Here is a 14882-nt window from a genome sequence, read left to right as displayed (position 1 = left end):
CTATACTTCTCAATGCTGTTAATCTCTGGCATGTAGCCTGGGATAAAGTAGTTTCTAGAAACACTTACGTTTAGAATCCCAGTATAGAACAGTATGCAAATTCTCTGTATAGAAAATCTGAAGAGAAACTGTACAGTTAGGGGAATCCCAAACTCCTCTCATCTGGTGTTTGAGAGTCAAACACAGCCAATACTGTATGCCCACCGAATGAACAAAGAGATGGCAGGACAGAAGCATGCCTTGTACAGATATCAACAGTTAAAATTGACACCAACACCTACAGTGTACATACATTATGCTAACTCACCCCTCAAAGGAAAACTTTCTTAATTCTCTTTCAGGGAAGCTTAAAGCTTGCTTTCTTTTCTCCTTAAATAAAATTACCAAACTTTCACATCTCTTTCTCCTTCTCCCCAACCTTTCCTTCTCCCTCATACCACTGAAGGACCTGCAAACAAGATGGTGTATGAGGCTGCAGCCCAAGATACAGCTCCTTCCATATCTTCATTAAGAAGGTAGAAAAAAGAAACTGAGCTCTAAGACTTTTAGGGTCCTTCTACAGTTTATGGGGAGTAGAGTCTGAAACGCATGTCATGACTCTTAATGCTATCCAGCTCTTTCAAAAAGCCTGTCAGGTAGAGGTCTGTCATAAGAAAACATGTTTCTAAAATAGACAGCTATACTCAAATAACAGTGTATCTAGTCATGTTGAGAGATCTATACATAAAAACAAAGAATACAAAACTCTTTAAAGCCAACTGATTAATCAATCTGTGTTATTTCTGTAACACAGGTTCCACAGTCTTACTCAGAAGCTTCTCAGAAGCTCATAACTTCTGTTTAGGATCAAATATTTATTTTCAAGAGACTGCAAAGCTACACTGAGAGCTCTTCAGTTGATGGTGGTCTAGTTTTTCCAATAACTTTTAATTTTGCAGTTCATCTTTAAATATCTGTTCAGCCTTAAATATCATGTTATCAACAAAATAAATCACTTTGTAATAGTAGATGTTGAACAAAAGGGGGAAGAAAATACCAAGTTTTTCTAAACTAAGTTTTTGATCAGCATTCATATCTTATCCATGCTTTTTCTTCTTGCTCATTACTCCTTTCTGCTTCTTCTAAGTCCTGTTACGTATTATATTGGAACATGACAAGAGCTAGATGTCTGTCTTTTCCTGCCCTTACCTTTGCTCATGACTTTGTACCACTTTTTTCTCAACAAAATTTCAGACATGACAACCTACAAATATTTTGATGGAGAAACGTGCCTAGATTTTTCACAAAACCATGAGCATTTCTGGCTCCACAATTACTTGGCTAATGCACATTTAGGAATACCTGTCAGATGAATCCTGAATAACTTTTATAATGCTTAATGGAAACTATGCCCCAACTCTCATCTTATCCACTGGCAAAACTGACTCTCAGCCAACAGTTGAAATACTCAGATCAGAGAAAGTTGTATGAATGATATTGTACGAATAATATAATCTGGTTTTTAGCTATTATGCTAAGTAGAACTTCTTCCTTTATCAAAATGAGTTTCTGTTTTCCTTGACCATCTTAATGAGGTAATAAAAGACTAGTTTGCAAAAACTTTGAGGAATATTACATTTATAGAATAGGTAAGAAAGACAGATACAGAAACAGGTAATACTAAATTAATGTACATGTACTTGACTCATCATACTGAAATCACTAGCTTCAGTGGCTCAAGAAGAAGCTGATATATATATATATGTACTGCGAGATATAGATAGATATATATGTATCTGTCTATTCACATCTCACAATATAGTGGCTGTACTCAGAGCTTCTGATCTTTAATTAGGAAGCAAAGTCTCAAACCAATGGTCCACCACTGCAACAAAAATGGTTTACTGTTTACTTGAACTAAAGCCAAAGCAACGCTTCAATAAACTGAAACAAGAGCTTGTTGGAAGGAGTGTTTTTTTAGGTTTCCTATTCACATTTATATAGAGTGGCCTTTAAAAGACAGCAAGTATTAACAACGCTTACCTGCTTTTTTACTAAGTTTGTATAAGAACGTCTGTCGTGGATCTGAATGGTCTCGACATGTCAATTGCAATAAAGAACCAGACTTCTTCCACTTCTGCATAAACCACAGTCCTGCATTGTTAGGTACAACATGAGTAATAGATCCACAATAAAATATGAAAACTAATTAAATATAAGCAAAAGTATGTGAAGTCCATGTATTTTGCTCCTCAGATGTTAATTTTTCAGGTCAGCATTGTCAAACCCAGAAACATTTAAAATTTTTGTTCATTATTCTTTCCTATCTTTATGAAACAAAGCGTGAAGACCATTATCTCCACTGATGTATATGCCTTTCTGGATAAAAATAACTTCACTTACAAAAAGTGAAAATTTGTTCATAAGTTAGCCACAAGGCAATATACAAACTCTACTTTAATAGTTTACAGAATAGTAGAACATTTTGATGCTGAAATATGTAGCCCTAAACAACAAGTGTTACTTCTTAGATTTCTAAAAATAACTTTATAGAACCAATGAATTCCTTAAATATAACTTGAATAAAGGAAGCAAAATTTTCTGGGAGGAAAGTCATAGTATTATGTTTTCTGTGATGCTGTACTCTCTATTAGTCCATGAACAAAGCTATCTGGCTAACTAGCCTTTCAGAAAATCTTATCTCCCTTGACAAGCAAAAGAAAAGGAAGCAACCAAGACTCAAGAATGTGTCGATTCAACCCACAAGGAAATATTTATCTTTTACTTAAGGAATTTATTGAAGGTCATAAGTGTATTATTCATGCAATATAGTAATTTAGGTTTCAATATGCGTTACTTATTATTATCTTGGTATTTTCCAAACTCGTAAGGAGTTTGAAATGTAGAGGAAGATTATTATATGAAAAGGACATTGGGTACAGTCTTCAACTATGCAAGAGATTAAATACTCCAAAAATCCTTAGTTTATCAGTGAATGCATTCTGGATTATACTTTGATAGCTTTAACCTTAGTTAACTGGAAGTCATTTGCTGGTGATGATATAAACAAGCAAACAGCCCTGCCTCTTTGTACCCTGGAAAACTGCAATTCCTAAAAGCAAAATAATGCTAACACTTTGGGGTGATTTAGGTGCTATTCAGTTACAGATTAGAATACTTGGAAGAAACTGTCTACAGGTACACTAGTTTAAACGGCCAGTAGGCACCCACAGTGAATTGTATTGTAGATGTCTTAATCCTGAAGTGAACCTCACTGGTAGTGTATTGAGGGCTATAAATGGTGCCATTTCAACCAAATTCAAAGAGCTCTCATCTTCCCTCTGCTTCTATAAACTCCAGAAATAACTTTACCTAGCCAGCAATTCCTGTCCACTTCTTTTAAGCTCAGCACATGTAGGTTAAAAGGTTTTGCCCCTCATTTTTAATGAAACAAAATAATACAGCAATCAATAAGTAAAATGGCCCTAAACAAAAGTAATTCATGATTTTTAGAGTGTTTTTTAAAAAGAGAATAATTAGCATGTTTAGGGAAAATAAGTGTTACTCATTCTGGGCTCTCCAAGGTAGGTGGTAATTTCAAAGGTTTTCCTTTTAAAATTTTATGCTATCTGAAAATATCTTCTAACATTTATTTCAAAAGTAAGCAGTTTCTGCAAGTTCTCCTAGAGCTACATTTAATCTCTAGAAAAACAGACATTCGTAAGGTACAAACGCATCTGCAGAAAAATACTGCAAGTTGTAAAGTTGTAAGATATTTGAGAGAGAAAAGACATTACTAGTAGTTCAGAATTAATTTAATACATCTTTCCTATTTGTTTTGGAGATTAAGTATATTAAAATTCAGCTGATAATAAATTGAGCTCAACAGATTAAAACCGGAATTTCTTTACGGTGTACAGAAAGCCTGAATCAAACATACTGGAAAATACTTATGTCAAACATTTCTTGCACATCCTTCTATTAATACTTTATAACCCTTCTCTCTTATGACAGTGAAGCATACACTTTCTCATAAATTAATGCAGAAATGTGCACCCCACATGAAACTGCTAGATGCATTTCCAAGACAAAATCTCCCCTAAACTCATACTACTGAAAATAATACTTTACCTGTATTAACAAGAGCACTGCTGTTGTAGAGGGTACCAAGATGTGGTCCAGAGAGAGACAGGAAGGTATGAAGCTTGTTGAGGTAATATTTAAATCGAGGTCTTGTGAGCACTGAACGGATTATTAAATTACCGAGTGAGTGTCCAATAAAGCTGTTTAAAAAGAGAAAACAGTATAACATAGAATTTGATGGCAATAATTTTGTTCTTTTAAACAGAGAAAAATAAAACTGTTGTCATAAAATGCTGAAAGAGCACAGGAAAAAATTAATGAAACGTTTCCCTTCAGAAGCCTGAATTTTACGTCACACAGAAAACACAGCTTGTCTGTATCTCCCAAGCTGCACAAACTCATTACAAACATGTTCTGAGCTTGTCTAGAATTATTTTATACGTTGTTTTTGAATTTAGTGATAAAAAGCTATCCTTCCACCAGTATCTCCCACCCAAACCCAAGGTTACTTCTGGGTGTATTTCCCTTAGCACCAAGTATACAGAAAATATTTCAGGAGCTGTGCATGGCTGAATAAATCACTACTTTGGCATATGATAGCATTTAATATGGTAAAGGTGTGAGAGCTACTGAAAAAACCTAGTGGAGAAGGATTCCAAAAGTACTCCTATAAGGGGGAAAACCATTACTTAACTGAATCAGATTATTTTAAAACAGAAGCAACATTTCAAATCTGCTTAGTAGTTGGACCAAAATAAGTGATAATCAGCCTGAGTAAGGCAACGGAACAATATCTGCCTGCACAAGAATATTACATTTAGTTGTTTCCCTGGTTAAGTGAGTTAGGGGAAAGATGGATGGGACTCTGTAGCTTCATGTAGCTAAGAATAATTATTACTTAATCAGAGGTGCCTACTGTCGTATTCACAAGTTTGTATATAAAGCATTTCTTCAGAAGGGACAGTACAAAATAAAGCAGTTCTAGTTATTATGCACTTATGCCTACAGATCTCTGCTGAGGTAAGGATCACACCATCCTAGGCACTGATTCAAAGAAGATATGATAGAGACAAAACTCACAAAATGAGAAGGAGAAAGTTCTTTCCTGTTTTACAAATGTAATCTCAGGACACTGAGACACAACCATCCCAAAATATACAGTAGAACTATCATGGCTGGATCATGTATGTGCCACAACATTACACCCAGAAGATCATAATTCCCGTTTGCTCTGCATGACTACATTTGTCAACAAAAATAGTCAAAACAGAACTAACAGTAATATCTGTGTAAAATACAGTGCTAAAAACCTACTTGACTGTTTAACTGCTTCCCAAGCAAGAATTACTGACTCTGAAAATGCCAATTTAAAGCTAAATGAAAAAGTTTAAACACTAGGTTATAGAATGGCAGGGCCACCCCTGAATTTCTAAATGCTGACATAATTATGCATTTCTGTGACAGAACAGGCTATTTGTTCCTTACCAACACACAGATTAAGCATATATGTATATTCTTTACATTTGCTTTTAATACTAGATTTTCAAAATTGCTGCAATATCAGAAATTCTTTGCTGCACCTTATGTTTGCCAAACTAATTTAGAAATGAAAGATATGTATCCTCTGTGCTGTCAGCACAACTGTACTGCATTTTCAAAACAAAATACTGAGCTCTGACTCTCTTGAATACTAAAATTTAAACCCATTCTCTCAAACTACAACTTAAAGTCCACACAAAAAAAACAAAAGCATAGATTTCTTTAGGAACAAGAAAATGTCCACAGAAATTGAGTTTATCCTGAAGATGATCTGTATGATATATCTTGAATAAAAGAGATTATTTTCTAAAGACGACCTGAACATTAGCAGAGATGTTCTCCTGACAGTTCATCCACTATTTACTAAACATCATAAAAGGATGAAAACCTCTTATGTTGTACAATAACAAAGTACCATTTCATCACTGGAAAAAATACAGTGATCCATCAGTCAATCTTATTATCCTCAAGAATATGGGCACACCTGAAGCAAAACTTTTTCCTCTATTTGAGGAAAAAAACGTGCTCACTATTAGCTATGTAACTGTACCTCAAAGATTAAACACTTGTTCTTAATTTGGAAAGAATTAGAAAAATAACAAAGGTTACAATAATATATTGTGTTCAAATTAACATAATAAGCCTTTAATATTATTTGCTAATAGATATATGTTTAAGGATTTGCTCAAATTAAAACAGAAGGGGAAAAAAAGTCAAAACCCTTTTTTGAGGGGTTTTCAAGTTGAAGATAAAAGCATAACCCATCCTACTCATTGTTTCAGACACCTGCAAACTGTGGGATGCTCTGCAAAACCAATGCATTTCTGAACAGTAGGTGGCAATACTACCATCTTTTGAATACAAGGTATCATTAACACACTGAAGGAACAGAATTCTACTGTAGTATTTATATGCGCTTTATGGCACAAGTCTACCAATTCAGACCATACTGGAAAATTAGACACAGTAAACCTCATTATTCTATGCTAACAAACAAAAAATCCTGTCCAACTATAAAAATTCATGGGAAAAAAAAAAATCAAAAGCCAAAGCCATAATCAAAAAGGTGCTGAAACAATGAACAGATGTTCTAATATATGCATAACATTAAAAATTACTTTCTTTTTTTAGGAATCAATGTTACTTAGGGAAGAGGATGACAAGCAGATTAATCCAACTGAAGTTAAAGTTCAAGACAGGTCATCAGAAATTTAAGATCTGACATGAAGAAAACAGTTTCTGAAACTACACTATAAGAGTATGCAATTTATTTCCTAGCTATGTGATGACTGGAAAGGTTTCCATCCTCACAAATAATCAAAACTTGAATGGTTATGACTAAGCAATTTGATTCGCTTCAAAGTTGCATTAACTTTGAAGTTAGCCCTGGATGAGTGGGTGAACTGCTCCAGAGCTCCCCTCAACCTAAATATGCTGCGATTCCTTACCAAACACTTGATTTCTAAGACACATTGCTGTTGGTTTGAATCAAGCATACAGTTCATGCTTGATACACACTTGTAGCGAGCACAAGGATATTGTTCAGAGGAGATCAACGCACAAGTTGGGCAGTGTACTGGTGCAGTTACTGCTATTAGCTTTGGCAGTATCAAAAATGCTGGTTCACTGAAGTTGACACTGTAGTATGGCTCAGAGTTCTGATGGTACAGGGAGTGCCTTTTCTTATCTCAGCACAAGAATGTAGCACAGCCGATACGATTTTGCTGCTACTAGAAGGCACAAGGCTTGACCTGACAGTGCAGAACCTCTGAACTTGTCTTGGCCTGACTTGATCTTAGTTTGTTTTAGCTGTGACAACAATCGTCTGGCAACGAAGTAACAAGTCAGGCCTAAAGATGGTTTAGTTTCACTATAGTTTCTATTAATAACAAGCAGTTATTCTGTGTGACTTAACTGTGTATCGCTAGAATAAAGAGTAGTGTGAAAGAAAAGAGTGCAGACACACATATCATATGCCAGAGGTCCTCAACAGTCTATAATGGTCACTGCAGAAGCACAGTCTCACAACTCAGAAAAGAAAGCCAGTATTAGCAGTAACAGAGGAGGGGGGGAATAAAAATCCAGGCAGACTCAAGGCCAAAGAGGCAGAAATTGCCACTGCGAACATCATTCTCCACACTGAAGCCCTAGGATGATGATGTTCCACTGCTTGCGGAAGATAGAAACCACCAATATTAGGACTCAGACAACTGCTGGAAGGGGAGCCTACCACCTGAGAAAAGATACTAGAAGGTTTCTATACAACAACTTCAGCCATATTAATAATGGGACTTTTCTGCATTAAGTTGGACTATGAATTTTAGTAGCAATGTAACCAGACTAATAGTAATTTTTTTGCTGCATTTTTAATTAGATTACTAAAACACTAATTGGACTAACAATAAATTCTTAGCTCTGAATACTGTGTTCCCTTTTGCCTGTAACATGACCTTGAGTGTAAAAGAGGGACTGAACAGGTATTTCTGACACAAAATGGTGTCAGCTTTTTTACCATCCAAAAATCATCACAGGTCTGCAGACCGATTTCTAATTTGACTCACCTATTGAGCAGCAGCTGTACAGAGAACACTTCCTTTAGTAGACAGGGAGATTTTATGAGGAGAAACTAGCATCATTCAGGAGAGCATGGCTAGCTAGCACAAAGTCCTCTTTCCTTACGTGGGACAGCCAAAAATGAGGTGGGAACACATTGGCTATTTGAACAGAGGATTTCTCAGTAGTACTTTCCTGGGCTTCCTGGGTCATCCCTTCAAGAACTTGCATATAAGCACATCTCTTTCTGAACACTCTCTCAGGTAGCTACCAGGAAAAAAGCTGCAGGATTTGCTGATAGGTTTAACTTTCTTGTAAGAAAAGCTAAAGTTGAAAGACAGAGAATTCTGCTTTGCGAGGGCCAAAGAAAAGTATACACCTTGAAAAGGAAACTAAAATAAAAACTGGTAATTTCTTTTTCAGGTGACAAGTAATAAATAAAACTGAAAAAATATTTACAAATTTAAAGTCTGATGAGAGAAGCAAACCAAAAGCAAATGAAAATTCAATTCTCAGATGCGAACAAAGAGAAGGTAACTAGGTTGGTTTGCTCATTACAGCCTTCAGACCAACAGCATGGGAGAGAAGATACCAGCGTGTGCTGCTGGGCTACGGAACTCTCTCCCATACTGAGGGTGCTAACATAGAGTCTATGTAACACAAATACAATCAGACAGGGCTTTTTTAAAATCATTGATTTAAACAAAATTAACCATGTCAAACCTTTCCTATCTCAAAATAGAAGCATTTGTTTAAAAAGTTAGATTATGTTTAAACATGTTAGATGTTTTCTGTAGCTGAGTAAGGCTTACCAAACACATGAATATGCAGAAACGTCGGAAATGCATGTGACTAGGAAGTCAAAAAAACCTTCCAGATGTATAATTTGAGGATGACTAAGCAAATGGATGAAGTCAGGCTTGAATTTGCTCCTTTCATCTATCAATGAGCTAACTCCAGCAACACAGCTGAGTTAGTAAGGTGTCCAAATGATATACCCTACTTTGAGAAAATAAATGGAACAGGTATTCCCTGGAAGTAGCAGAAAAAGGAAAAGGGCATGCATAGACTGGGATGAGCCTTCTATTAAGACGCAAAGTTGTTTTTTTAGCAGGTGAAACATTCAGAAAATGTCAAAATGGTGAATGTTTTTTTTTCATGCAGCTGCCTCTCAACATCACAGATAAAATGGAATTTCCCTGTAGGAATGACAAGGTAGACAGTCTGCTCTGTCATATTTGGTGAAGAAACTATAAAATCAGAAGAAATCTAACTTTATCTTGACATAGTACTGTTACAGTTTCCTTTGACTTTCTCAAAATACTATGTTTTTCTGCAGAACCCTACCATGCAGGATCTGAGGAAACACAGGAGAGCAGTTCCTTAAATGTACAGTGCTTAACTCTGCCCTAAAACCACCAACAGGACTAGATGAGCTTACAACACTGTTCAGTCTTCTTTCAGATGGGAATTCCCTCTCTCTCCTTTGTCTTCCTTTCCCCTACTCCTCCCCCTCCCTGATTTTCTCTTTCCCATCTCTCTTTTGGTCTGCTCCTGAGCATCACAGTTCAGAACAACACAGGGCTCTAGTTTTAAGTTTATGTCTATAAATAGTATAGAACAGATATTACCTGATTTTTGAAAGGGTTAGATTATAAATTTGTATATACTGTATAATTTCATCTAAAAGGCGATCTGTCATGGAATCAAAATCAGCAAAGGTATCATTCTGTAAAATAAAAGAAATAAAAAATAATAACTGTATTTTCTAATGCAGCAATATACATTCTGCATTCAGTCTGAATTCTTATTCCCCAATGTTTTGATCAACAGCACACAAAAACATCCATATTAACTTTGAATAAAAATACTGTAGCTATTGCAATTTTTTCAAGTTTTTTTTTCTTATAACATGGAATAAAGCGATACACATTTTACTGTAAGACTTTCTTCTAATATACCAAAACAAATCTTAATGTTACACAGCCAGCCTTACTTCTAAGCTTTCCCCTATGCATAATCTTATCTCTAGCGAAACAGAAGACCAAACTGCATATTCAGAACTAAATCACACTGCCCACGAAATAGAAATGAGACAATTACTGCAACAGCAGAGTCTACATTAGTACTGCTTATTTAAAACAAACAAACAAAAAATCCTTTAAGCCATATTCCCAGTTCATAACTGATTCTCTACAATGATTAGCAGTACGAAATCTAAAAAAAGGTAGGCAAAGGCTGTCTAAAACTTCTCAACACAAGTTCCAAAGGATCTGTGCTAAAATCTGTAGTGTTCAACATATTGATAAATGATCTGGGAAGAGGAAGGAGGAGATAAGATGTCAGTGTTTGTAGACAAAACCAGATATCCAGGATAGTCAAAACTGACCAGAATTTCAGAAGAATCTTATAGTACTGCATGCCTGGTAATAAAATGGCAAGAAACGCAAACAGTGTTACAAAGGGAAAAACAGCCCTAAACAAATATGCAAACAATAATCTAGACATCTGTGTTCTATATAATCAGCTATGTTAGGAAAGCAAGGAAAGAACAGAAAATATCAATAAAGCATTTTGTAAGTCCATAGTGCCCAAGCATCTTAAATTCCCTGTCTAATTCTGATCATCCTATTTTAAAATACAAGAAGTTTCAAAATGGGCAGGGAAGGATATCATTGATGACCAGAAATTGTTTTGCATGTGATCCTGAGAACTACTGAATGGACTAAGTCTCTTCAGTTGCCTCCTGAGGGAGAAATTATACTTGCTTATAAAATACTTAATTAACTGAAGCAGAAAATGGGGGGTGATTACTATTTTTTTTTCCAAAACAAGCTGCAGGGGGATTTGTTTAAATTTCCTTGTTTGCAACTGAATTAGTAATGTATATGAACCACAGAATTAATCTCAACTGTATGCTGTGGAAACTAGAAAACACTCAAAAAGAATCAGCCAACGTTAAGGAGAAAAGTCCGTCAGTAGCTATTAGGCTCAGTGCTCTCAGTGGAATTCCCAAATTAGAAAGTTTCAGAACTGCTGACTTCCAAAACCTATAGGGCTAGAGACAATGAGAAAGCATGGCTTAGTGCCTGTCCAGCCTGTTTCGCAAAGCATCCCAGCAGCTATCACCAGAAAAATGCTACTGCACTAAATGAACCTTTGGTCTGAGCCACTGAAGAGACTCTTTGTTCTAATTATATCCCTGAAGTATGTCTGCTACAATATGCAATACACACAAAGAAAGTAACGATTCGTCTTCCGTGCTTTGTCAGTTTACTTCATCTGAAAGTAATAACATTCACAAAAGTTTAACCAAGAGGTAATCTGATACTGGTTCAGTGTCATAATGTGGATCTTACAGTGCACGGACAAAAGAACAAGAGACAGGTATTTTCTATTTCTCAGATCTGGTGAAATAACACATCTCCCTTCTTGCCACACCAGTTCTCACTATCAGCATTTTTACCACTAATATCGAGGGTATTTTATCTACAGTCCTAACATTATGCTGAGAACTTAGGAGGTACCAGTACACACAACAAAATGGAAGCAACCGAAGTTACTCTTTATATCATACTAGGCTTTGTAATTACTTTAATGAAAGCTACAGATCAAATCATGGATTCTGTGAGAATACAGTAAAAAGATACAGAATGTGGTAAACTGCAACACAGTAGTGCCATTAAATAAACATGTCTGAAGATGCACACTGTTTATTGGTTTACAAAAATTCTTTTTTTTGTTGGCAAATACCTGATTCCTTTCGGACATAAGAAAATCTATTCTTCCTCCAGGCAGCCCTAGTTCAATGTAAGTCTTCACTAGTCTTAGATCTGCACTGTTACCTTAAAAGGAAAAACGATCAAGAGTTAGAAACTGCAATGTTAACTTGCAATAAAAGCACTTAGAATACTGAAATGAACCTACAGCACAACTTTATATTTAAACACAGCTAATGATATTCTCAGCTCTAATCAAAATTCAGTAAGATTCAGGAAGATAAACTGCAATGCCAAATGCAGTAACAAAACAGTCTATAAAAATGACATTCAATGCAGATACAGTTTTTAAAAAGCAAGGATTTAGGAAGTCATGTTTGATTTTGTCTTAGCATGGAACAAATACATAGCACTGTGAACATTACAGTCTTGAAAACCTGATTAATTTCGATAAAAGACAATTAAAGAACTCAGAGCTAGCTTAAAGAATTCAGTGAAGGAGCAAAGCATAAGGGCATAAACATTTTTACAGTATAAAAAGACAGAGTGGACTGTTAGCAGATAAAGATACATTTAGATGGATTCCCAAGCCAACAAATGCTAGTTTAACTAGCATCCTGAAGATTTCTCTGCATCAATGATCATGTATGCTTTTGAAGAAAGAGTACCCTTTCTGCCTTTAATAGAGAAGATGATTTTTATTTAAATCTGTTATTAATAGTTGTTATTAATAGAACTTGAATGAACTTGCCATTTCCTAAGAAAATTCTAACTATATGGATTTTTCTAAGGCTTCAAAGACACTTGTTTTTTAACAACAGGTTTTTATGCCGTTAATTTTTGTGTAAATTCTAGGCACGCAATAACACTTGAACATCTGTGCTAGTAAGAAGGAATACTCTGTTGTAAAAGTGCTTAATGAAGGCTGTTTTCTGTCCAGAGGAAGAAAAAAAAAGCTGTTTTTATTTTATTTTTAACTTGGGAATTTGAAAAAATAACAAGGTGGCCGTGCAGTGTTGGTCCAGTCCACTATTCTACCCTACTGCCCTCTTGTGTTTCCTTACACTGTTTATTTAAGCAGCTTCTCAAAAAAATGACAAAAGCTTTCTGATGGCAGAAAGCTATGAATATCTTAACTAGAGGCAATACTGTTTCTTCATATGCATATATGCTTTGAACTAAAAGAAGATGAATCTATTCAAGCTATTTAAACTTTCCAATCCTTTCAGTTAGCAAGAGATTTTCTCATTCGTACTATAGTAGAGTCTTTGGTTTTGGAAATATTCAAAACCCCAATGGGGTTGGGTCCTGGACAACCTCCTGTAGCTGACCCTGCTTTGAGCAGGGGAGATGGACTAGACAGTCTCCAGAGATCCCTTCCAACCTCAACTGTGCTGTGATTCAGTAATCTAACCTTTTAGAACCTTATAAACACTTGACTGCATTTTACATATACTATTTTTTTTCCTAACAAGATACATGTTTTATTCTTGACAATGTGGCATTACAAATTCTAAACAAAACTGTTTCGTTAGTAATTCTATTACCACAATACAAACACTTACATGATGTAAAAAACTGGAAGTTCTATCTAATGTGAAATATGGCATAAAATGGATTTATGTGCATGAAAGGTTTACTAAAGACAAATGTTACATTGTGCTGGTTTCAGCTGGAATAGAGTTACTTTTCTTCATAGGATGGAGCTATGTTTTGGATTTGTGCTGAAAAGTGTTGATAATACAAGGATGTTTTCACTACTGCTCAGCAGTGCTTACACACTTAAGGCCTTTTCTGCTTCTTACACCACCCCCTGAGTGAGGCAGCTGGGGGTGCAGCACAAGAAGTTGGGAGGGGACACAGCTGGGACAGGTGACCCCAACTGACCAAAGGGATATTCCATACCATGCGATGTCATGCTGAGTATATAAAGCTGGGGGAAGAAGGAAGTGGGGGATGTTAAGAGTTAGGGTGTTTGTCTTCCCAAGTAACTGTTACACATGATGGAGCCCTGCTTTCCTGGAGATGGATGAACACCTGCCTACCGATGGGGAGTGGTGAATGAATTCCTTCTTTTGCTTTGCTTGTGTGCTTTTGCTTTACCTATTAAACTGCCTTTATCTTAACCCACGAGTTTTCTCACTTTTACCCTTCTGATTCTCTTCCCCATCCCATCAGGGGTGAGTGAGTGAGTGGCTGGGTGCTGCTTAGCTGGCAGCTGAGGTTAAACTACAACATACATAAAATTCTTAATGGAAACATGGAATACATTGTCAAATGCAGCAGTACAATTCAAATACATTCAAATGTCAAATTCCCATTTCCCTCCAGTGAATCTATTTCAGAAGTGTTCTGTTCAGATGACAAAAGCTAAACCTGACTGCTAATGTGAACTGCTGTCTCAGTATCCATTTCCCAGCTTACCATCTAGGCCATGGACACAGACAATAAGATGTATTCCTTCTTCTGAACAGTCATCCTCTTCCATACTGAAATAAGGTATTGAAGAAGCCAGTTTGAAAACATCACTATACATAAATCCAGGAAGTTTAAGTTGCTTCAATTCTTCTTTAGCCTGCAGGAAACTGGAACAAAACCATATATATGACATAACATTTACTACTACCAGGCAAATGTAGGGTCTCCTAAGATACAGTTTTCTACTGTCTTTTTAGTTTGTCTTCTATGTAATTGATACAACAAAAAAAATATTTATGAAATCACTATCTTCACAGAACAAGTCAGTTCCTCAAAATAATTTTTATTCCAGCTTCCTACAGCCCCCTTTCCTCTGTAACAAAATCCATACCCCAAGCTCTACCCTCTTCTCTCCTTTGAACATCTCTACAAAGTGTGAAATATTTCTGAAATCACCAGAGATTCTGGGTTAGTTCTGGCCTTGAGCAAGCAACAGCTTTGTTTAAATGCAGTAATAATATTACAGGAATTACAACGAATCAGAAATCAAGGTAAAGATTTCCACTGACTTCTAATAATTCTTGCCAAACT

The 14882-nt window shown here is 35.9% G+C and overlaps 1 protein-coding gene across 5 annotated transcripts in view; it reads right to left on the bottom strand.

Annotated features, from left to right (window-relative positions):
- Nucleotides 1–14882, bottom strand: part of FAM135A (family with sequence similarity 135 member A) — an 81457-nt gene that overhangs the window by 14374 nt on the left and 52201 nt on the right. For 4 of the 5 annotated variants that reach the window (XM_026844779.1, XM_026844783.1, XM_026844781.1 and 1 more), the window contains 5 exons: nucleotides 14298–14458; nucleotides 11908–11999; nucleotides 9786–9883; nucleotides 4111–4262; nucleotides 2023–2133 (listed from right to left, as the gene is read on the bottom strand). In XM_026844779.1, the coding sequence (XP_026700580.1) occupies nucleotides 2023–2133; nucleotides 4111–4262; nucleotides 9786–9883; nucleotides 11908–11999; nucleotides 14298–14458 (614 nt within the window). The remainder of the gene's footprint in view (nucleotides 1–2022; nucleotides 2134–4110; nucleotides 4263–9785; nucleotides 9884–11907; nucleotides 12000–14297; nucleotides 14459–14882) is intronic. The other variant, XR_003397994.1, reaches the window with a different exon arrangement.

This window comes from Athene cunicularia, assembly GCF_003259725.1.
Source record: "Athene cunicularia isolate RWA chromosome 3 unlocalized genomic scaffold, athCun1 chr3_part1, whole genome shotgun sequence".
NCBI lineage: Eukaryota > Metazoa > Chordata > Aves > Strigiformes > Strigidae > Athene > Athene cunicularia.
The sequence above is the reverse complement of the archived record's forward strand: the minus strand, read 5'-3'. Positions and strand labels throughout refer to the sequence as shown.